General features: G+C 41.2%; 2 protein-coding genes and 1 pseudogene across 3 annotated transcripts in view; 1 reads left to right on the top strand and 2 right to left on the bottom strand.

Moving 5' to 3' along the window:
• Positions 1–6806, bottom strand: part of LOC139918449 (disks large homolog 5-like) — a 29432-nt gene extending 22626 nt beyond the window's left edge. Inside the window, exons 1-4 of the mRNA XM_078290883.1 lie at positions 6318–6806; positions 1515–1583; positions 647–815; positions 133–276 (exon numbers count right to left, since the gene is read on the bottom strand). Of these exons, the coding sequence (XP_078147009.1) occupies positions 133–276; positions 647–815; positions 1515–1583; positions 6318–6615 (680 nt within the window). The 5' untranslated portion in view covers positions 6616–6806. The remainder of the gene's footprint in view (positions 1–132; positions 277–646; positions 816–1514; positions 1584–6317) is intronic.
• A 3718-nt stretch (positions 6807–10524) lies between these two features.
• LOC139918368 (annexin A4-like) lies at positions 10525–20666 on the bottom strand. Of its 2 annotated transcripts, XM_071907724.2 has the most exons (15): positions 20608–20666; positions 16265–16664; positions 16033–16070; positions 15691–15834; positions 15447–15534; positions 15177–15271; positions 14973–15086; positions 14687–14777; positions 13970–14049; positions 13819–13875; positions 13614–13707; positions 13228–13323; positions 12862–12920; positions 12470–12592; positions 10525–12256 (listed from the first exon to the last, which is right to left on the bottom strand). In XM_071907724.2, the coding sequence occupies exons 2-15, from the start codon at positions 16653–16655 to the stop codon at positions 12197–12199; spliced, it is 1530 nt and encodes a 509-aa protein (XP_071763825.2). In that variant the 5' UTR covers positions 16656–16664; positions 20608–20666; the 3' UTR covers positions 10525–12196. The 2 variants fall into 2 exon arrangements, with proteins under 2 accessions (XP_071763825.2, XP_071763832.2); XM_071907731.2 differs by lacking the exons at positions 15691–15834; positions 20608–20666.
• Positions 16787–17931, top strand: LOC139918450 (proton channel OTOP2 pseudogene; annotated as a pseudogene).
• Positions 20667–23814: the final 3148 nt, after the last annotated feature.

A 23814-nucleotide genomic window follows, 5' to 3' on the forward strand; every position in this document is an offset into this window, starting at 1 on the left:
TCTGCTGTGACTGTGTCATAGGAGGGACCAAATACAGGTTAAAACCCTGCAGGCTGAGTGCGAGAGCACGCAACACAAATGCGCCGTCTGTTAAAAAATGTATGAAGGCACTGTAGATGGCTTTCTACTCACTGGTAGAAGTCCGCTTTCTTCACAGCCTCCTCGCACCTCTTCAGGGTGGTGCTGTGCTGGTTCTGCAGGGACTGCAGGTCTGCCATTGCCTTCATGCATTGCAGCTTCAGACGCTCGTAGTCATGACCTGCTTTGGAGTTTGGTCTGTCTCACACGGGGGAAATAAGGAGACAAAACAGTATGACGCATCAAAATCAAGCCACATGGGAGGATGGCAGAAGCATAAGTGAGATAAAAGCATACAGACTTTGTGCTTATGGGAACAGTGGGGAAGAGAAGCATCATTAAAATTGTATGCTTACCCCTTGTTTTACAGAGTTGAGCATATTTAAAAACAATTTTGCGTCACGTCAAGTGAAGTAAGTACTTACTCCAGTTGTTTTTAGATGCTTTTAAAAGTTGAACAAGGCGAGATCCTTCTAGTCACCAAGTGTAGGTATACACTGGATCACAGTGTCTCTCCATAAATGTTTGTTTTGGAAAGTGGGCTGAGTGCATGAGCTCAGTATAGTACCTGCAGTCATCGAAGGTGGTTCCAGGTGAAGAGAGGGCCAGCCGTTTGCGTAATTCGTCCCTCTCGCGGGTCACATGCCTAAGCTGGAACAGGACCGTCTCCATCTTCTCACTCATCTGGCGGCTTTCCATGTGGGCAGGCGGAGGTGATGAGGCTTGACCAGGAGTACCTGTGTGAGTCAGCATGTCACTGGCGGCAAGTGCTATTTACAAGGCTCAGATGATGGAGGAAGTAGCGTTAACTGAAGCTATAAAAAAAGTCCCAACACATTAGCTCATAAGGAAATATTTGTCAAAAATATCAGAAAAAACATTTGAAAATTAAAAGTAAACAAGGAAGCACCTTCTTCTATTATCTCACCGCATAATCTTTAATCAGTGGTTTGTTTTTTTTTGCAATCAGTGTAATAATAAGAGATGTGGTACTTATTAACTTCAAGTTAATGCTTGTGAGTGCTTATGCCAACCACTAGTTTTCCTTGTGTTTAGACCACAATAATTACCCCACCGATGACAAATCAAGAAATCAAGGTTCTGTTCCCCTTTCAGTGGCATGGACCAGTCAAATCCTCTCTCCCTGAGAGAATAGCTAAATAAAACAGGTCTCTGTGTGTATATGTGTGTGTGTGTGTGTGTGTGTGTGTGTGTAGTTGGGGGGGGGGTGCATTTCTAAATCCTTTTCACATCTGTGTAATCACTTGCATGTGCTCAGAGTCTAAACGGGGAGCAACCAATGAGTATTATATCCATGTATATCACGGTGGTTGGTTCCTTGGCACACAGTTATCCTTTTTCCAGAAAGATAATGCATTTCTATGACAGCATTATTGCAACTGACACCTGAATACTACCATGAGCGCCAGACTCACCTAAGCTGCTGAGAGAGCTGCTGCTTTCCGAGTCCGACGGCATAGTGGACAAGACGCTGTAAGTGGACCCTGTGAGGGGGGACAAAACATTAAAGTCAGCTCCAAGTGCATGCTACCACGTCTCCTGCATCATAGTCAGATGATTATCTCCAGCATTGTATAGTACATCAAGGCTCTGCGGCTTGGGTTACGTTCGGGGGCTTTATTCAAAAAAGACCGGTTGGAGGGATAATAAGGTGGGACTTTCCCCAACTTCGGATGACAGCCCTGTGGGCCTGACAGCAGAGTGTGGCTAATTATCAGTAGGCCGGGGAGCTTGAATATAGACTAGCCAGGGCCCCAAAGAGGCTCAGCACTGCAGCCTCAGAGCTTCTCCTTTCATCTCCGCTGACAACACCACACAGTCCCCCTCTGAAAGCCCCTTCCTTTGTAGCCTAATTCATAATTAACTGTACAGTAAAGAGCCTAAGAGTATGATAGAAAAACGTCATGCAAAAATACAATGTTGTGAGCACAATACACGCTTACAAACCATGGTAAAACTCAATCTGGAAAAGAATCTTACTCCTGCTACTCCCAATTGTTTACTCCTTCTATCAAATGTGAACTTTCTAGAAAAAGACATTAAGTGCCTTCACACATCTGAACCTGTGACAGAAGTGCCTCAGAGCAAGCTGTGAGAATTTTAATGACGCTTGAGATTTTGAACGCACTCCCGTGTCATCTTAAAGCCATAGACATCCACAACTCTTGACCAAAAAGCCAGTGGTGTGCACATTCACTGAGATCTAACTTGGCTCTGGGATGAACAGCTTATAGTTCAGTTAAATCAGCAACTTCCAACCCCTGATATAAGGTCTAACACTCAACTCGGAGCAGGAGCATGACAAACAATTCTATTTACCCACGTCCCAGTGCTCTAAATCAATCCCTGGCTGGCTGTGTTCCCACTAGCTAAAGGAGACTATGGGTTTGATTAAAACTGGAGGGAACCCAGCTAACATGGCTCACCCCTCTTTTTTCCCAGCGAAGGACTGAAAGAAAAAAAAAAAAAAAAAGAAAGAGTGATGTGCCTCAGGAACCGTGGCATCCCATGGATCAAGCTCTCTTTGTTCTCTCTCTAGCTTAAGTTTCCCATGAGTCTGTTTGAGCAGTGAGTGTCACAATGGACAAGGTTCACTGTGGAATTGCTCACTCACTTTTCTGCTTCTTGGAAGTCATGTGACCTGGACCTCACTGCGGTCCGACCCTCACCGCTCAAGTATCTCATTTGGGTTGATCACTTTGCTACAGTCAGAGCCACTCTGTGCTCTTCTGAAACTGACTAGACCTAGAATGTTCAGGGAAAACAGAATGGAAATCTGGAAGAGAAATGCATCAAGCAGGAACAAACTCAAGTTTCAATTCTTAAAAGTGAAAGTCTACACTCAAACATTTCAGATTTGTTTATTTCCTCTGTTATTGGAGAGTTTAGTCTACAATGGAACATTGTATCTCTCGACGCTGAAAACAGCAGAGCCAAGACTAACCTGTGATGTCATCTAAAGACGCGTCTGGAGCTGCTCCACTGATAACTGAAACACTTTGTGGACCCTGTGCCACTACCCACAGTGATTTTCCACAGATATGGGTACATGTTCTTACTCAGATCTGAAAGCACTACTATAAGTTACATTTCATTTGGGGTGTAAAAGCTCAAACACTCTTTCTACTGTATGAGTTCATTAGGTCAGTCTTTTCTCTCATTTATTGATGGAGCAGCTCCATAAAGTGGCCCTTGATAAACCACAGATTGGAGTCTTGGCTATTTGCCTTCTACTTTCGGGGAAAAAGGTAGATCATGTTCAAAAATATTGATTGGGCTGTCCAAGATCATTCGAATAACATCTGTGAATTCTTATTAGGGGGCATTTTCCTTTCACGTGAAACTCTTAAAACTCAGGTTTTTTTCCTCATAACAAGAAATACCCTTTGAAATCTACCAGTATATAAGGCCTAATGAGGCCCAATTATACTAACTACTGAGTATGAATGCAAGATAAAAGCACATGAGTTTTGTTTTTGCAGTAAAATGCTTGCTGCATTTAGCTATTATTTGCGGTCCCAGCTAAGGCTAATGGAGACAGTGGTGGATTCTCTAAACGTCTCTCTCCCACTTAATCAAGAAATGGAACAAAAGCAAAGTATTTTACCATCCTACTATCGAACACACAGGCACAATTTGAAGTGAGGCGGACCACAGACATGAGGATGTGCTCTAAGTAAGCCATCGCACACGCCCTTCTGAAGCGCTGCCGTCATTTTATTGTTCCTCAAGAGACACTGAGAATGGTCTGAAAACAAAAGGTCTTTGCTGTCAAGCCTCAGAGCTATGGTTATATAAAAGTATAGAATATCTCTGTTTATTAACAATAAAACAAAGAGCCCCCAGGGTTTTACAACCCCCTTCCAAGCCAAGTCAATATGTGCACGCATCATATTCACGTCATGATGAAATTCTTGCAGTTCTACCAGTGGCTCGATGACCGTGTCAGTAGGCTACATTTACATCTCCCCTCCTCAAAATATGACAAAGTTATTATGTTTTAACCTTTGTTGAGGTTCAGGTTCACCTGGAGTGGAGTACCTGCTGTGGTTAGGAAACAAATACAAAGGCTCTCACTCGCTGTTCTTCTTCTCACCTTGTTTCAATTTCATAGATTATCTAGCTCACACCCTCTGGGATATGAGTTGACTTGAGAGTAAATAGACAGAGCAGGCTGCTGAGTGCTGACAGTGCATATTATTGAAAACTTAGGCTATAACAAGCTCCTGTTGTTCCTGGGACAGGCCCTGCTTTCGGCTGTGCAGTGGACGAACCTGTCTGCCCAGTAGTTAACAGCGGCTCAGCCCATTTGTGGCCTGCGTGACTACTAACAGGGAGCTGTAGACTACACCACACTACTTGCACCAGCCTCAAACATGTTCATGTACAAACCTCGTCAGTAGCAGAAACTCAAATACCCTATCAGTAGTCAGTTTCATAGCCAGTGCGTGATTGTGAAATGCGGCACAAAAATGAAAAAGTTTAAGGAAAGATTGACTCACATTGGAGCTTAAGTTTTCTTATAAATAATGAGGATGGAATAAATGCATAATTAACACTTCACCAAGAGTGGCTTGGAATCCTGTCAGCTTACTGAGTATGACATGATAGCTTGGCAGTGAACAAAGTACCAAGCAATGCAAATATTTCTTTTGAAATGCAAAGGGGCAGAAGAGGTGCTGAGCAAGGACCATGTGGCAGTGTGCATACATTACTGCTATTATCATTACTTATACTTCTATATTTCAATAAGGAATTTAGTCCCCTAAGTGAGATTGAGGAGTACTGGCATACAAATTACGGCCAGTTACAGTACAGTATCAGAGCAGTTTGGCTTACATTGACTTTGAAGATGAATTGATTAGCATTTTAAACAGAACAAGCGTATTTCTGTAGCTTTAGGATTTTAGCTTGTGGGAGAAAAAAAAAATTTTTTTTGAGGCACTCAAATCACTGGATGGGAAGAGGTACTTTCATGAGCACACAAGAGAAAATTACCCCCAAATTATACTGAATGCGATGTGGGGAGGAGTAAATACATCCTAAAATAGAATTAGGCTAGAGGCTGTGATGCCATCTTATCATTGTATCATCTACAATAGGTTGTTATTTTCATACGAAGAAACAAAACATACTGTAATGGTATCCAAATGATTAGATGATTTAGAGATTAATTTGGAGATGGAATTTGTATTCAATTTCCTTTCATAAATACTAAGTTAAAATGTAGGCCTACTGTAATATGGCTATATCTCCTGTTATCCCAAATAAACAAAGTCTTAATGGTGTAACTCCAAACTCCCATGTGTCAGTATAGAATAAAAAGGAGAGGCATAGCTTATTGCTTTCTGCAGATCTGCTCTAAAACATTTTGGTAAATGTGTAAAAGGTCATACTGAATAGTGACTTGACTTTTCAACACTATATGCACAAACGCATTCATTTTGTGGTAACACTGAAGTGAAACCCAGGTCTTTCAATCCCCACTGTACCAAACACAAAAGAACCCAAATTAATTCTACACTCATTCATTTGATTTTTACAAGGGGTTATTGATTTCACCCCACCCCCCTTTCAATAAAAGCATAGTCAACCCTGCTGTCACTACATGGATTGTTTGAGCCTTTTTAAAGTCCATTAAATACTTTCACAAACAGCTAGCAGGCTATGCTTTTAGTGACATGGGAAGGAGACAAGCACAGTAGTGTGAGTGTAAATGAGCATAAAGTCACATGATTGTGCAGCTCTCTCTCTCTCGCTCTCTCTCTCTCTCACCATTCTTGCCCAAAGGAAAAGTCCTGTCCTTCATCAAGTTGTCATATTGTCAATATCCTGAATGTTAGATCATGCTCTGAGCTGGATCGAAACCAGCTTGGGTCAAGCCCAAAATGAAGCACACTGGACCACTAGATCCCTAACAAGAAGTCACCATAATATTCCTATAGGGACTTGCAGTGTTGTCTGTGGTACTCAATAGTGAGTTTAGAGTGACCTTATTTTTATGGTATTTCATCTCCTATGGTATCACTATACTATTCCTATAGGGGCTTGTAGATTTGCTGTGATGGCTCTTTAGCATCCTTATAAAATAACAATGTTGTTTACACATTTTACACATGGTGTTTTTTTTTCTGGCAGATGCTTCTATCCAGCATGGCATGCATCAAATCATAATTCTAACAAGATAATTAACAAGTAATCAACATTTCTATTCTCACCAGTTGTGTGGTCCACTGGTCCAATGCCATTCAGAAGGACAGAGCTCAGGTGAGGGTGAGTCTTCTCCAGGGCCGTGCAAAGCTCTGCGAAATGGTCTCTCTCCTTACTAATCAGCATCTTCAGGAGAAGGTCCACTTTTTCCGAGTTGGAGGAGCAGTTGTGGCTCAGTTCGTAGCGTTCAGACTGGCTGAGAGTACCAGAATGAGCTAAAACATCCACAACCCTGTCTGCATCTGTTATCGACTCCAGTAAGTTCTGGTAACATTTCTCCAACAACTCTTTATGCTTGGACTCCATCTCTTCTGCCCGCTTCGCCCTCCTCGATACGAGGCGACCAGCGTTGAAACAAATTCAGCTTCAACTTCTTTGTCTGGTAGTCAACTTCACTTCGGCGTGTTGTCGGGAGTCCCCGAAATTGTGTTGCACAGCCAAGTTGGGACGGCTCTCAACCCGAATTGAAGGAGACACAAGTAGCCATATTTGTTGCCCAAGGCTGTTGACTGCACTAAGATGAAATAGCAACACATTTTCCCAGCCGCCGCTCCAGTAGTCGGTCCACCGGTTCGTCCTTCCTGGGAAGACGTCTAAACCTCTTCAGCTCCGCTCTGCATTTGCTCCGAAGACGATGTCGTCCCAAAATCAAGTTCTTTCTACATGTTGAAAAGTGTACCAACTCTTTAAGAGCCCTCTCTGTGTGACTACAAACTCCGCCATGTCTCACCGTTTTAGCAGCTGTAGCCCTCTGCCAATCATATTTCCGTGCAATGGCCATTTAAGGTAAAAGAGGGCGGGGCCTATTTCAGACGCACCTGGCTTACCGACCGAAACTTTACATTTACATTCGTAATATTCCTATATATTAGAAAGTTATAATGTGTCTGTGGTATTCAATTGTGAATTTATAGTGACCTTATCGTAATGTATGGATTTCTTTCCTATGGTATCTCCATAACATTTATATAGTATTCCTATAATATTGGAAAAAATCCTATAATATTCCTATACAATTCCTACAGGGACTTATAGCATGTCCGTGGTTCACAGTAGTGAGCTTATAGTGACCATATCATACTTATATATATATATTTTATAATACTACTAATAATAATAATTAATAATTGATTACATTTATATAGCGCTTATCTCCTACTGAATCACCATAATATTCCTATAAATTAATATAAGCATATTCCCTTCTCGTGGTTTTCATAGTGATCTATTGATATTATTTATAGCGGGCGCTCCATAATTTGTTGATGATTGTAACTGACTGGTTACAGTAATATTACTTTTTAAGTTATGAAATAATTACTATGGACAGCCTTTCAGATTTATAAGGAATGGAATCATTATAATAAAAATCACTACAGTATTCCTACAGCGGCTACTGTGAGTTTGTAGTGATCTTATTGTACTTGCATGCATTTTTATCTCCTATGGTATCACTATAATATTCCTATAGGGTCTTATTGTTTTGCTGTGTATCCTTCTAAAATGTATCATAGGGTTACTATAGTTCGTTTCTTTTTTGTTAGGGATTCTATATATGAACAAATGGGAGACCCAAGTTTTAGTATAGTTATGTAAATATTACAGCATTACAAATCATGCATTGATTGATTTGGGCTTTACTTCCCAGAGCCTCCACTGCTCCAAGGGAATATCTACTGATACAGTAACAGACTACAGTGCATTATGCAATGAATGCAATTTATTTCGGGAGAATGCCCTAGATTTCATTTATTGATTTGATGTCTTTTTTTCAGAGGAGATTGCAATGCTTACATGAACCTCCAGAACATATTTGTCATCTGGATTGTCCCCTGACACATCTGCACCGCACTATAAGCTTTCTTCTGCTCCACATAATCCATCAGATCTCAAAGGAGAGGATTCTCACTGGAGGCAGATGTCACATCTGCAGAGATTGAGATCCTTAAGAAACCAACCAGGTTAAGTGGAAGTAGAGAATGAAGTCATATATGAGATTCCCTGAGATACAATTGACCTCTAGAGATGTGGATGTGGAAATCTGCTTTGAGATCTTTTACCATGATTACTGATAATACTCTATATTACTATGGGACTTCAGTGTATTGCCTATAGGGATTGTAAATGATACTCATCTGGAGTAAGTATACTGGGCCAGGCTTTTAAGCTTAATTTGGTCCACAGTGTGCCTATACATTGTCCCACTTAAGTTCTAAACAGCTTTAACAATGCAGCTGATTATGTAACAACTCAGCTAATTTATTTTCCTAACAGGGGAAATCCATATGGCTCTCACCAAGAAAAACTAGCTGGAATGCTGTGGAATTATGCAAATATCCTAACACCATCACACCAGTTATGAATGGGGGCTATTCCCTTTAAACCTGTGCTGTTTTGCAGGGTGAACATAAAGAGAAGTGGGAGCCATTTATAGTGACATGCTGTCATTCTGGCAGATATAGGGTGTGCACCTATTCTTCAAAGCCTCTTTAGTTGGAAGTTTGTAGTCTGCACACACACAAACAAAACATGAACAAACCAAAGGAGCAGTTTGGATATAGGGTTTTATTCTCATATTCAGAAGATGAACGTCAGGAGCATGCATTGCTTCGACTTCTGCAGACTGGATAGTGATATCTGCTGCTACATCTCATGTGTTGTTCATCTAATCCTTGGGTTTGTGATTTGCTTATAGCCTACACATGCAAGTTTAAAGCAGGATTATGTCCCTGGCAACCAAATATCACTTAACCACACATTCCTCGTTGGATGTTTGGAGGAATTCCACTCCAATCAACTATTTGGTCAATACTTACTTTACTGATTGTGTAAGTCTATAACGCAGTAGTAACATTACAGGCCGGTGCTGCAGATGTGGATTAAGGTAAATTGTAGACCAAATTCATTTCAATAGGGAGGGATCTGCATTGAGTGGGATTTTTCATTCTTGGGCAATGCTTAATCTGAGTCTGTGAAACAATCCTATAATGTTTCAGATGAGATAGACTGATTGTGAGTGTATCAGTGGTAAAAATGCTTAATTTAGATAAATGGTTTTCTGTTTACTGTTTTTAAGAGTTTTATTTCAAAACACTATGTATCCATTAAAATAATTTTGTCATCCAAGGACTCAAATTTTGTAAGATTAAGGGTCATATTTTCCAAATGATGGATACATCAAATTGGGAATGAAACTCTTGTAAACCACTTAAGAAGAAGAGAGAAAGCTCTAGGGGTGTGAGGAGGTGTGAAGGCCTACAGCTCATCAGACTGACCTTGACAGCTCCTGTCTACCACCAGTACTGATGACGCAGACGGATATTATTGATTGGCATGGCTCCCATAAGCACATGCTGCTGACACCACCTCCAATAAAAAGTGTAACCCTGTGTGTGTGTGTGTGTGTGTGTGTGTGTGTGTGTGTGATCAAAGTCCCAGAAAGGGCACAGCACTGGCAAATAGGCCCCTATCACGTCCACATGTTAATAATTAAGAGTCATTTACTCTAGAAATCAGGATCGGGGAAGTGTTCTGTTTTGTCTCTCACCGCGTTAAAATAAAAACAAACCAAATGGGAGGCACGGTTTCCTTTTGACCTATATATTTCAGGAGGTATCACGGCAAACAGTCGCTGCTACAGAGAAAATACACAAATACCCACATCAAATATTTATCCCCCTTTGTCCTTAGGCTGGTATGTGCTTTCCATTCTGTGCATATATAAGAAATAGCAAAGTGAGAATGGAGTAGAAGAGGTGAGTGCTTAGTGAAGTCATTTGACTCTCTCTGAAGCTCAGCTCAAGGCCAGCGAGCACAACAGAAAGAAGACTTTAGGACATTGCTGGTGTCTCCAATATGGAACACTATTTATAGCCTGCAGAAAAGCTCTCTGCGCTATGCCACTCCACTGCTCATGCCAATGAACTGTAAAGCAAACCTGAACATTTTCCCCCCTCTCAGATTATAGAGCAAGACACACGCACAGAGAAGTCACTTATGTAAGCCGTATTACTTGCACCTTTTGACAGAAGGTGCTGCTGATATTCCTCTGAAGAAGAGGGCTGACTCGCTCGCTGCAGTCACAATACAGGCCAAGGCGGTGAAAGTGGAACTGGCTTTGAAATGCAAATTGTTCATTGTGCGCCGGCTCACGGTGGAGAATCAGCAGTCAATGTTTTATGCAAACAATGATCCGGTTTCACAAAGACAATCCTGATGTGTCAAAATGTTTTTATTGAATTGAGTGGTGGCTTTATATACGTCTCAGGAGACGGCACAACTATCAAATGGCAAATGTTACAAAATGGCAAAGGCATCCATTGAAATTCAACGACTGAGCCATTATCATACTGCAGGGACAATGGCAACATAGAGTTAGTGCAATAGCTATTCAGTTCTAAATCAAAACTCAGTCAGCAGTCAATAGCGATCACACACCTATAAGAAATGACACTGTGTGTGAACCAAGAGCCCTCTACTGGCAAAAAAACATACAGCCAGTAACAGATACTCTATGAATGGAAATGTTATAAACACAATATTGATTGATGAACAATGTAATGATTATATTTCTGTATTAATTCAAGTATGGATATGGTTTGATTGCAAGACAAAAGATAGTGAAACATGGACGTATCATATAACCACGTAGCTTACATAGCAGCCCTGACATAGGCATGACATTTTCCCTATAGGCTTTGGGTTTTCAGCATTCAATAAAAGGCAACATTGTGTCTATAGCTGTTGAACAATGAATTGAAATGTTTGCATATCAGAAGCAAAATAAGAGCAGTATGTAGCTGATATGAAGATGAAATGGAAATGTACTTGCAAGCAGGAGTAAAGCTCTGGTTAGTTGGCATGAACATTTTAAAGACGCTGTAGATAACTTTTGCAGAACAAGATCTTTATTTATTATGTTCAAAATTCATCTATAAAATTAATTGTGACAACCAGTAAACCTAACCCTAAAGGCATCATCAAATGGCCACATGTATTTACTTTGCATTTCATGTGCGATATCCATAGTTCTATTTAATTTGGCGAACCCTGCATCGTTGAAATCTCACACAGCTTTGTTTACATTCTCAGAGCCTACCCACCCACAAATGATTGACACTGTAAGATACGGTGGAAATGCTTGGCAATGAGGTAAACATTACCTAAAACACATCTAAATATGCATTAAGTATAATGTGCTAAAATGTTTCCCCTCACCCTAAAAACAGAAACACAGCACAGACCGGCTTACTTTCTCTCAAAACCCTCTGCAATACATATTCTCCTCCAGCTTGTTGTCTTCACATTTCCTTATTTTGTGATAGTGTATTGATTCCCCAAAGGAAAAATTAGTCAGCTGTAAATACAAACTGAGGTAGACTGATAGGCTAGTATGTTACTGGACATTTTAGATAATGTCTATGATGTTTGATGCCCACAGTAGCATTATAGTATCTTGACCATGGCCTTGCAAGTTGCAAATGCCATCTGGACAATGATTCAGTCAGGAATGTGTCTGTGAAGGTGTGTGCCAGGAAAATTTTTTGTACTGTCACATATGACTATTCATAAGTATGCAATTTTCAGGGACCCACTTTTTGCTCTAGGCTTTCATGTTTCACCTAATGGTGAAAAGTTATCTATTGCGTCTTTAAAACTCTTGATATATATCTCTATATATTTACTATTTGGCAATCATCTAGTACAACACAGTAGCAAACAATTAAACATGTCTTTGAATATAGTAGAAAACAAAAAGTTAATATTGATTGCGTGTCATAACAAAAATAACATTAACTGCATGCATCAGAGGCTGATATAAGGTCCTGTGACACTGTTACAACATGGACTACTATACTGTCCTTATGAGAGGTGTCTTCCTGTCCCTCTAGTCACTGCCTCCGCACAGCTTCAGCAGCAGCTTCTTGTAATCCCCAGAGGTGTCACCCTGAGAGAGAGAGATGGAGAGAGAGAGAGAGAGAGAGAGAGAGGGAGAGAGGGAGAGAGGGAGAGAGGGAGAGAGATACCATCTTCAAAATCCTGTTTCAAATTTGAAATTAAGCCACAAATCCAGCTACAGGCAAACTTATTATCGGATAAAGAAGGTACAAAGCAAGGTGACTGACACTATTATTGCCATAATGTTATTGACTTGACTTACTGAGATGTGAGTGTACAGCGATTTGCCATAGGTCTTCACATACTCCTGTCTGATGTCCAACATATCCATCTCAGAGCGGGATACCATGATCCGGATGAGGGTCCTGTCCTTGGTCCCAGCTCCCTGTCAACACATCACAATGCGATACTTTATTGATCCCTGTCAGGAAATTCTCTTTTGCCTCCCCTTCTTCCACAACAACATCAGAGCTGGTAGGGATTCAGTGTCTTGCTCAAGGACACTTCAGCAGGGCGGATGCTTGCTGGCATGGGGGGGTTGAACTCAGATTCTCTGGTTGAGGGGAGGTCTCCCTACTCACTACACCACCCTGCTGCCCAAATACAAAGTGTTACAAAGTGATATTTACAATGAGGCATATACAATGAGTATACCTGCATGGCCTTGTGGAGCCTTCCTGCAAAGTAGCCAGGGGTGTTCCTGATGCATTTCACTAGAAAATGGGAACAAATACTGATGTTAGTAACTAGAACCAGTGCACTTCAATTCAAATCTATAAAGATCCAAATGGACAAGTGACGTATTATTCAGTAAAACCTCTAATATATACTCTGGTAAATGCCATGTATTGTAAGGAAAATGCTCCAATTTCATTTTACCAACAAGGAACAAGATCAAACAGGTATAGAATAGAAGTAATAGATAAGACAGAAACATTTTTGGCATTGCCACATATTTTGTTCACTACACCACTCAGTTTGGTCTGAGGTTTGGAAAAGGGAAGCCTTATTGTAACGTACCCACAGCCACCATGCCAGACTCCACATTTCCAGACATTTCCCTGCAGATACTCTTCTCAATGTCTCTCCCACACATCTGCTGGTACTCATGGAAGACTGACAGAGGCAAGAGTCATAGGCAGGATGGTTATAATCATATCATACAGGAAATGTCACCTACCACTGCGAACTATCAAGATATATAACAAATAAATGTAATCAATGCATGAAATGAAAGCCATGCTTCTATAGCTTTTGGCAAATTCCTCTTTGTGAAACACCAAAAGCTGAACAAGTGTGTTTATGACACCGTGGCGAAATGAGGCAGAAGTCTTATGAGGAACTTTGTGTGAATGAGGAAGAGCGACGATAAAGCTGAGGAAGGACAAACACGTTAAAATACACACCTGCTCGAAGGTGAGGCTTGCTGCGGGCACACAGGATGGCATTGAACTGGGACTCATCAGTTCCTACTTTGTTTTCCCCGGCGGCATACAGTTTCTGTCACACACACACACACACACGTAAGAACAGGAACATCGTATACATAATAACAGCATAATCATTAGTTCCCACAAATGTTCTAAAACCATATAATCTTTAAAGCAGTACCTGGGCATCCTGTTTGGCCAGGGCGATGTCGACAGTTTCCCTCTCATCACGATTTCCCTGGAGAGAGGAAGAAAGATTGCAATTGCAAGTCAATAATTGAAGTGTACACAAACTGAACTCACAACTGTAAACTGTGCAGCAGCTACAGTACCTGACAGAGAGAGACCAGGAGTCGGCGGAAGTGGCCTGAGGTGTCGTTGATGATGGCGTCCTCCAGGGTCTTTCCATACTCTGCAAGGAAAGTGTGGCATTTTAGGAAATCAATAAAAAAAAGCATCTGATCAATATAGAATCAAGGATATCTTTCAGATATCCTTTAACCTAAGAAACACAATATGAGGTAGCTAAACATGGCACATTACAGGCATTATGAGGCTTGTTCAAATTGGTAGTGCTTGTAAACATTTTGAGTTTCAATTGGTTATGAAACTTGCAAAGAGCCACTTGTTTGTTTTCCATCTGGTAAAATAGTTTATGTTCCAGTGAAACAAGATGTGTTCAGCTGCATTAACACAACAGCAGATTTCTAGGCATTTATAACAGTGAAATTGTTCATGTTTGACTCCTTTGAGAATGTAGATATATAAACATAATTGGAAGTATTTTCCAAATATTATGGCATCTAGACAAAAATAGATAAATTTCAGGACTTTGTGTGAATGAAGGTCTTATCAAGGTTAATCAATAACCTACTGAAATGGAGTAGACAACTGTGTGAAGATGTATTACACCACTGGTTGCAACCACAATTACACAATCTAACACTATTCTCTCACTCTGTGGCGAGTACATGGTAATTATAGAGCTATTATGGTTTTATACCATGGAAACCTGATTTAAAAATAGAAATTACAGGACAAAAACTTACCAGATTTGTAAATTTGATTGATTTCATGGATCTCTGCATTGCTGCGTGATGACAGGATCTCGATAAGACATGCTTCATCAGTACCTGCACCCTGCACAGAAAGAGGACATGAACTTTTACAGTAACTGTAACAGTCACTGGTTATTACCCATGATGCAACTTCTCTGAACTTTCCTCTCATTTAGGGAACTTCTTATTCTCCTTTTTCCCTCCTATTACATGATGAGTCACACAGTGTGGTTTGGACTGCAAAACCAAAATTGAAGCAACAACTTGAGCTTCCAACCTTTATAGCCTCTCTGAGTTCAGATGCATCAAAGTGGGAAGGCTTCATCAGCATGGCAAGAACCAGACTCTCAAAGTTTCCAGTGAGCTCAGACTTCAGATCATGCTTTAAATCCTAAAAGAAAGAAAAAACAAGATCATGCTGGATATAACTTCCATACGGTGCCCGCAGAAGCAATTTCAACTGTTTCTCTGTGCATCTTACCTTCCCATAAGTAGTTTTGTAGGCAGCTACCATCGGGACCCTCTGCTTAGAGGTGCGACTTCCGAGAAGTTCAATGATGGCGTTCTCATCAGTGCCTGTTCAAGAGGTTTATTAAGACCAGGGAGGAGGTGTCAAAGGGGGATGTCAAAAGGGGATATTCTGGCAAATAAACTGCTCATCAATGTTCAATAAGGATTATTTCAATGATTTATGCATTAATCAAATGTACAGTGTGTACATCAATTACGCAAATGAACATAATTTACTGACCAAAACCCTTCATGGCCTTTCGAAGAACTTCCACATCCCTCAGTGGATCAGCACCTGGAAAGTCTTTGATAGAACCCCTGTATCCTTTCTGTTCATAAAAACACAAAAACAAACAAAAAGCACTTTAAGACAGAACACAGTAAATGAAAAGTGGCACAGATGTATTTTCACCAGTATGTGCATCCGAAAACAGTTTCAGAAGGAAGCTGTAGAATGAATAGAAATGAAGCTTGAAGAGGCATACAGAAATGGCAGGTGCCTGTGGGATGGAAGGGGCACCACTTCCATATCCAGGCATAGAGGGGTTAGTTGCTGGGGCGCCGGGGTAATTTGGCATGGGCTGGCCCGGGGCAGGGCCCCCTGGGTATCCCTGCTGAGCTGCTCCTGGCTGCAAACAGAGGACAGCTGTAAGTGGTAAGTACATGGTGACAAGCTTCATATAGAACAAACAGCCATGGTGGGGTGGACTTAGAAGGTGTAGATAAGATGATTTGAGCAAATAAGAGCTTTAGCTTAAGTCAGTCCATATGTTATTAGTTACTTAGTAGTGCAGAGGTGAGGAGTGAGATAAGATGGTTCAATGTACCATTCCATGGCCAGACGGTGCTGCACCCCAACCTCCTCCTGCAGAACATATTGACATTAGACTCAAATGGAGGGATTTCATTCAAAGGGTTAACAACTAAACCAGAGATATTTCATCATAAAAAAGGTTTTTACTGGGTGCATTAATTTTGTGGAAAGAAACTAATGGCAAATAAAGGCAAGTCCTAATGACTCCATTAACAGACAACAGTGTGGACAACATGGAGCCTCACCTGCTTGAGGCATGGAGGGATAGCCTCCTGCTCCAGACTGGGGTGGGTAGCCTCCTGCTCCAGACTGGGGTGGGTAGCCTCCTGCTCCAGACTGGGGTGGGTAGCCTCCTGCCTGAGGGGGGAAGCCTCCAGCTGCGGGAGGGAAGCCACCAGCCTGGGGAGGGTAGCCCCCCGCTGCTGGAGGATAACCGCCTGCTGTGGGAGGGTAGCCCCCGGCTTGGGGTGGGTATCCACCTGCCTGCGGGGGGTAGCCTCCTTGTGCAGGAGGGTAGCCCCCTGCTGCTGGAGGGTAGCCGCCTGCTTGGGGTGGATATGCCCCTGGTTGGGGCGGGTAGCCCCCTGCCTGTGGTGGGTAGCCACCGGACTGAGGAGGGTATCCAGGGTAGCTCATCTTCAGGACCTAGAGGTGAGACGAAGTCATGGCTTATTACTGTGATGTATATGGGCTATCATAGATAATGAACTTCAGAGGGTTGTGCAATGCCACAACAGTGGCTGAAGATGTTTCATAGCTGATAATAAATGGCAAAGGTGTGTAAAACAATAAAACAATAATAATAAATAACTGAAAAAAAAAAATCATACCAGGAAATTGTTCTGGGATTTTCAAACAATGGTCTGAAAATAACGCAAAACACCGGATCCACCCCCCAACCCCTCACTTTGCACCCGTTTAGCATGGGCCAAATAAACTGTTCCACTCTTCCCCTCCTGTAGGTTCATTAAAGGGCTGCACCTTTGGACAAGAGCCTCAGAAGAGTTTACTGCAGGTTACACTCCACAGGCTGTCAGGTTCATGGTAACACGGACATTTTCAAGATTGCTAACTATGTGGGTTATCTCCATTGTGACTCTGCTGTCAAAGTTGCCTTCCCTGTTGTGCAAGCTGTATTTTTATTTGTCCAGACGTACTTCCTGTGGATTCATGCCAAGGACTGTGTGCAGCTACACAAGAATTTTACTCGGTGTGGGCTTACTCTTACCCTTTCCACTAATTTGGTATTGTGGATGGCTGCAGTCACCGAGGAATCGGTCCACCAAACTGAAATCCTTGAGAATGTCACAGGCAGCATGTACAGAGCCAGCTACGGAGATGGCAAGTGTAAATGCAGTCACTCGGCGTGTGACACCTTCAAAGAGGCCTTCTACTACCTGTACCCCTTCAACATTGAATACAGTCTCTTCGCCTCTGCTATGGCATATGTAATGTGGAAAAACGTTGGTTGAGTAGTGGAGGACCACGCCCACCACGTTAAGTTCCGTCCAAAGGATGTGTGTTTGGGACCTGTAGCAGGAATACTCCTGATAGTTGCAGGTCTGGCAACCTTCATAGTGTATGAGGTCGGCGTACTACAAGAGGAGCAGAAGAAGAGAAACAAAGCCCTGCTGATTCACTTCATAATGAACGTAGTGATAGTGAGCCTGATGTCTGTCTCCACTGTGGTCGGCTGTGCCATCTACAAGCTGGACCAGAGGGAATAGATATCAATAGCAATAAACCCAGGAACTTCCTGGCTTCAAATCTCAGTTGGAAGAGAAGGGTCCTGAAGGAAGTCTGTGCATTTTTACTGCTAGCTAACATCATTCTCTGGATCATGCCTGCATTTGGCGCTCGTCCCCAGTTTGACCACTCCATCGAGACCAAATTCTACAAATTCACCATGTGAGCTGCCATTGTGAATATTGGACTGCCTTTTGGAATCTTTTACCGCATGCACTCAGTTGCCAGTCTCTTTGAGGTGTACTTGATTTCTTAGATCAACTTATTTTAAGATGTATAGAGTAATTTTTATGCTATTGGTCGTCTATTTAATGTCTAAATCTTAAGTATTCTGTTTTTATGTTAAAGACTTGTTACAAGAATAAACTTGCTTTTCCCAGTTAGAGAATTATAGGCCAATCTCCAAGCTACCTTTTTTATCCAAAATCCTAGAAAAAGTTGTTACAGACCAACTCCTGAAGTTGGTTGAGTGAGGGTCATAACATCTTTGACAAATTTCAATCCGGATTTCGCCACAAGCATAGTACTGAGACTGCATTACTAAGAGTGACCAATGACATTCTTATGCATGCAGACAAAGGTGAATATTCCATCCTTATTTTACTCGATTTAACTGCTGCCTTTGATACTATCCATTTTACTTGATAGGTTGCATAACTGGGTTTATAAGCAAGCCTTTTTATAGATCTCTATCCCTGTCGTATGTTTTTGTTCGTTTTATTTTGGTCTATTTCTCATTGTGCTGTGTTTTATATTGTAATTCATTTTGCTTTATTTATTTATTCGTTTATATTTTTTTTGTGTGTGAAGCACTTTGTAACTGTGTGTTTTAAAAAGTGCTATATAAATAAAGCCTTACTTACTTACTTACTGACCAGCAAAAACAGATAAAAGGCAATAAAACACTAAAAAACTATGAAAAAATACTCATACTAACTACATACTAACGTGCCCTATAATTGCTTTCAAATTGTGCAGTTATTGTCACAGGCAAAGTCCATTATGTTGACAGAAACTCACAATTTCCATGTGTCTAGATCCCCAAGCATGGGATGATTACATAAGAGCATGCTCATTGTTTTGAGGAGTTCAAACTTCCGTCCAAGTTTTCCTTCCTCCTTCTCAAAAAACACTACAGTGAACATTGCATTATGCAATCAAAAACAAGGGTCCAAAAAACTGTTACACTTTAGGTCACAGACCCTGTTTTAAAAGATTTTGTCCATGCCATCCCATCCATAGCTGCCTATGCAAGATTAAGGTGCATCATCCCATAGAAATCTTCATTTAACTACTCTAATACTGACTAAAAGAGCAAAACACTTGCATACCCAACAGCTATAATGAGTGGTAATTTAATTGCAGGGCTAGAAACTGTGGCATTGTCTGTTAGAGGTGACACATACACCGCTTGCTGAAGGACATTTAGTGTTAGACGCCCCCCTCCTTTCGTTTAAGCATTCCAGGTTTCTCCCTGGGATCCTGGAATACTCGGATGATGCCTTCAAGTGTTGTCAGAAATATCCATACTACTAGCTGAGCACATATGAACGACCAACCCAATAGGTAGGTGCCAACAATTGATGGCATGTAAAGGTAATGCAAGTTATTTTATTCTTAAATGTTAGCCTTCTGTGCAAATTATTAGTATTGTTGTATGTTTCTATTTTCAGTCTTTGTTTAGCAATGAGTTTCTGTGCATTTCAGTCTTTGGACAATTGTAAACATCAACTAGAAAGGTGCATTTTCTGGAGAAAATGCGTGTGATTGCTGAGAGTGCAAACTGTGGCACTGGTGCAGTTTAGTGTGGGTACAGCTCACCCTTTCTGTTGGCTGTCTGCTGTCTGTGACTGGTCTATCACTCTCCTCTTTCCCTCTTTCTTATTCTATGGCTGTATCTATGTCACATATTTCTGTCTGTGTGTGTGTGTGTGTGCGTGCGGGTGGATGTGTACATACCAGCAGCTGTATGTGTGTGTGTGTGTGTGTGTGTGTGTGTGTGTGTGTGTGCGCGTGTTTTTGAACATGACTGTGGATCGTCTGTTCAAACTGAAACGGCCTAATGCCTAATGCAGTACGTTGCTCCTCTTCATTCTGACACTGCATTCAGTGCCGCTTGATTTCTAAAATAAACAAATAGCCTCCAAATGCTACTTTTATTACATGATCCATTTTATTACCACTTTTGACAAAAAGCACTGCAGGGGCACGACGGTCTTAATTACAACTTTCGAACTGGGAAGTTTACGATTTTTCGAGGAGCACTTGAAGGCAACAAAACACCAAATTGACGAAGCATCTAGATGGGCCTGTGAATTCTGAACACGTCGCCAACAAGCTCTCAGTTTCTAGCCTGCAATGATCCATTTTCAGAAACAGCTGTATACACAATACATAATATGACTATAGAGTGTGCTGCCAGTTCACTAACGTCACAACATCTTTCTTGCTAAAGCCTGTACCGACCCCGTCGTTGTTACATAATCCCACTCGGGCGAAGTTACAGTGAGTGTAGCATTTAGCATCCAGTCTAGGTGCAAAGTGGAAACAGGAAGAGACGATTAAGTAATAAAATTCGTTAAATGCCCGCGGGACTCGTTTAAAGGCGGCAAAGTCCAGTCTTGGCTGCTGTTCAGCGGTTCAGAGGCTGAATACATAGTGGGACTGTTTCATTAGGCGAGGCTAGTTTACATTATACTGCCAGATAAGTAACTACGATAAGGTTAGATAATTCAATGTTGAATTCTACATTTAAGTACATTGAATTGTATTGGTGCCTGATAATGCAGAGTAATATTTCGCTGACATTTGCAATGCAAAACAATACAAAAGCGTAACTTACTTTAGCGACACGGACTTCAGTTCCAGGAAGAGAGATGGGCAGGGTGCAGTCTGTGTATGTGTAGCAGTCTGGAAGTGGGTGGGTCCTCAGCTTAGTTTCCGTCCTGCAGTTTAACCTTTGCTCAGTTTTGTCCAAAGTCAGGGGGACGGGGAGAGGCTTATGTTGATTCAGCGGGTCTGTCATGTCCGTGCACGAGCACGGGCTTTTTTATCACAACAAACTGTCTGAAATTGATAACTTGGCATTTGAAGTTCTTATTATGGCTAAAACTCATTAGGCTAGTAAATGTTTTCAGTGAAATGAGTGAGTTTATTCACTAGGCTAATACATTAGGCTATTTACTTATGCAGCCTTCACTGGTGTCGGAAATACCGCAGTTATGAACGATTGTTTCGTTCATAACTGCGGTAGTTCAAAGTGGTTAATAGAACTGGGAAAATTGAGTGTTTTTTCAACATTTGATGGTAGTGATGCATAATAGGCCTACAACAACAAATGGCTAACAAATGGTTTTTAACATCAGTTAGCTAGACTACATGATGCACATTTTCTCGTCTTCGTTCTGCGGCTACAAAGTGGCTCTGTGCGTCTTGATAAAATATAACAGCCACCGGATCACTACTTTTGTTCGAGTCCATTTTGTGATTATTTTCGACCAAAAGTAGGCTACTTGAACGCGCAACAAGTTGTATTTACAACTGGCGATCTAGAAAGTATGATCTTACGAGGAGCCCCTGAATGCAGCACACCCATCGTGGGGGAAATCACTGCACCGCTCTACATTCACTTTGTGTGACTGAATGCACATCATCGTCATTATTGCCCAAATTAAACATGCCTAAAAGCTGTTGTGTGGTGGGCTTCACAGCCAACAAACTTAAAAACCACGAATTACAGTTTTTTTGTGCTCCCGAGCAAAACAAGGAGCTGTTAAGAAGAAAAATGTGGATCCAGGCTGTAAGGAGAGGGTAAGGAGACTGACTCATGGTTGGTAGAAGACTGCGATAACGTGAGCCGCCGAGTGCGAAACCATGGTCAAGCCAGCCGCCGTCTGAATTTCGTTGCGCATAAAGTAGTGTAATTACGGTAAGGACGGCCTCTGAGCGAGGCGAAGGTCCTGAAAGATACATATACGCGTTTTCTTTCATGTTCTTTCTGTGTTCTTTTATGAACATAATGCTGACATCGTTTTGCATTGTACTTTTTTGTACACTTCCAATACACTACACTTTATGGTGTCTTATTAATCTGTGATCAAATCTTACGAGAAAACAAAGCCAATCCATTCACATGATTGGCTTAGCATCATCTTTGTCAATCATTTGATTGGATAAGAGCACATTAATATATTGTGGTTGGATGATGGATAACAGGGTGTTCAAGCTGTGGAAACTACTTGTATAGCAGTTTTCTAAATGGTACGATTTCACAATGCTATGAGAATTATTATATCTGTAAATGATAAAATTTACAAGTAATGTGACACGACCAAGTACGCTTAACGTAGGTTTGCACTTGGTCAGCTTCCTTCTGTCAACTCAGTTTCAAGTGTGACATCCGCAATTTTTTTAGTAGCTTAGTTAATATTTGTTGTGGTTGCTAACTCCTAATCTCCTCTTCTATCACTTCATGAAATTTTGAAATATTTTTCTTAAAATCTTTGAAGAATCTCAATTCAAATTAACCTCCAAGACGAAAAAAAGCACACATACATTTATCTGAACTTTGACCTTTCACCAAACAAATTCCTCAATAGGTTAGTTCACCACTGTCATGGCATCCGCTTCCTAATGTCTTATTCTATCACTGGTACAAATTTGGTTACATTTTACTGCACCAACCAAGGAGGTTCCTACTTCGAAATCTGTATGACGCGCTCAGCGAAATCTTAACAGATACGGACAGCCTGACAAGGTTTTCTGTCAAAGAATTATTTCAGCACACTGCCTCTACTGAAAAAATGAACTTAATTGGCCTCCATCAACGTCCCTTTTCAATAAAGCTGGATAAATGATCCCACGCAGTAACTAGTAGTAGTAGCAGTAACTAACCCTGAAGTGAAATACTTCGACATTTACCACTACTTAATTTAATCACCAGGTAAGATAATAAGTTGACTGAATAATTTCACTTCATATTTAAAAATTGGAACTACAGCTATGCTTTTCAGACTATATGCGCGACGCTGACGTGACATTGGTTATTAAAGTGGATTGTTGCTAAATGAACTATCTTATGTTAGCTAACAAGTCAGTGAGATTCCTCATTACTTTGCACCCTGGACTGACAGTCAGTACAGAGCAAACTATCTCAGACCCACACATGAACACAACTCATCTGTATAGAGAGGAACTGCCTCAGTAATGTTCGCTGTAGCAGCCTAATGTTAGGACAGCATGGCAGCTTTTAAACACATTTTAACATTCAGGTTATCTTACAAGAATATAACTAGATAATTACTGGTAACTTACTGACCAGTGACAAAATACTGGCCACATTATAAGTGTACGTAGTCTCAGTCAGGGTCCCAAAGTGTCCCCCTCTTCTGCCATGTACCACTGTCAGCGCCTCTCTCCCCATTTTTCTTCTCAACGGCTCCCTTGTTTTGCTCGGGAGCCCAAAAAACTGTAATTCACGGTTTTTAAGTTTGTTGGCTGTGAAGTCCACCACACAACAGCTTTTAGGCATGTTTAATTTGGGGAATAATGACAATGATGTGCATTCAGTCTCACAAGGTGAATGGAGAGCGGTGCAGCGGTTTCCCCCACGATGGGCGTGGCCTATTTTATGCACTGTCTCTATTGAGATATCTATCTCTGTCTCTGGTCCACCTGTAGACCCGCAGGAACATGTGGGACTCGTCTGATTAGTAAAACCACTCTCCTGAATAGTCGAAACATGATTACATTTGTCTCTCCAGCTCTATTTTAGATGGGTAAAACAAGTCTTCACATTATAAACCATCTCCCCTGCAGAGTAATTCAGTATTTTGTCAAAATAATATAACAGCCTATCTTAGGGTTAGGCTACTTCAAAGTAGTAGTGTTATGTAGCCTAGTGTTATAGTAACAATGACTGTCCAATGAAATATGAGAACTATGTCCAACTGTGAATTTTATCAGTATTGACCATAAACACTAGATGGCAGCAAGCTACTGTTCCTCTAGTCAAGATGTGTAGGCTATGGCAGGACATGTTATTTACCGG

The sequence above is a fragment of the Centroberyx gerrardi genome, chromosome 20, assembly GCF_048128805.1.
Source record: "Centroberyx gerrardi isolate f3 chromosome 20, fCenGer3.hap1.cur.20231027, whole genome shotgun sequence".
NCBI classification, from domain to species: Eukaryota; Metazoa; Chordata; class Actinopteri; order Beryciformes; family Berycidae; genus Centroberyx; species Centroberyx gerrardi.

Bases quoted from the DNA above. Each gene is read 5' to 3' on its own strand.
- LOC139918368 (XM_071907724.2), bottom strand. From the start codon at position 16,655: ATGAGCTACCCTGGATACCCTCCTCAGTCCGGTGGCTACCCACCACAG. The intron at 14,050-14,686 runs GTAAGTTTTTGT...CTTTCCTTGCAG, and splicing joins CAATCAAATTTACAAATCTG to AGTATGGAAAGACCCTGGAG. The intron at 12,257-12,469 runs GTAAGTCAAGTC...TCTCTCTCTCAG, and splicing joins CGCTGTACACTCACATCTCA to GGTGACACCTCTGGGGATTA.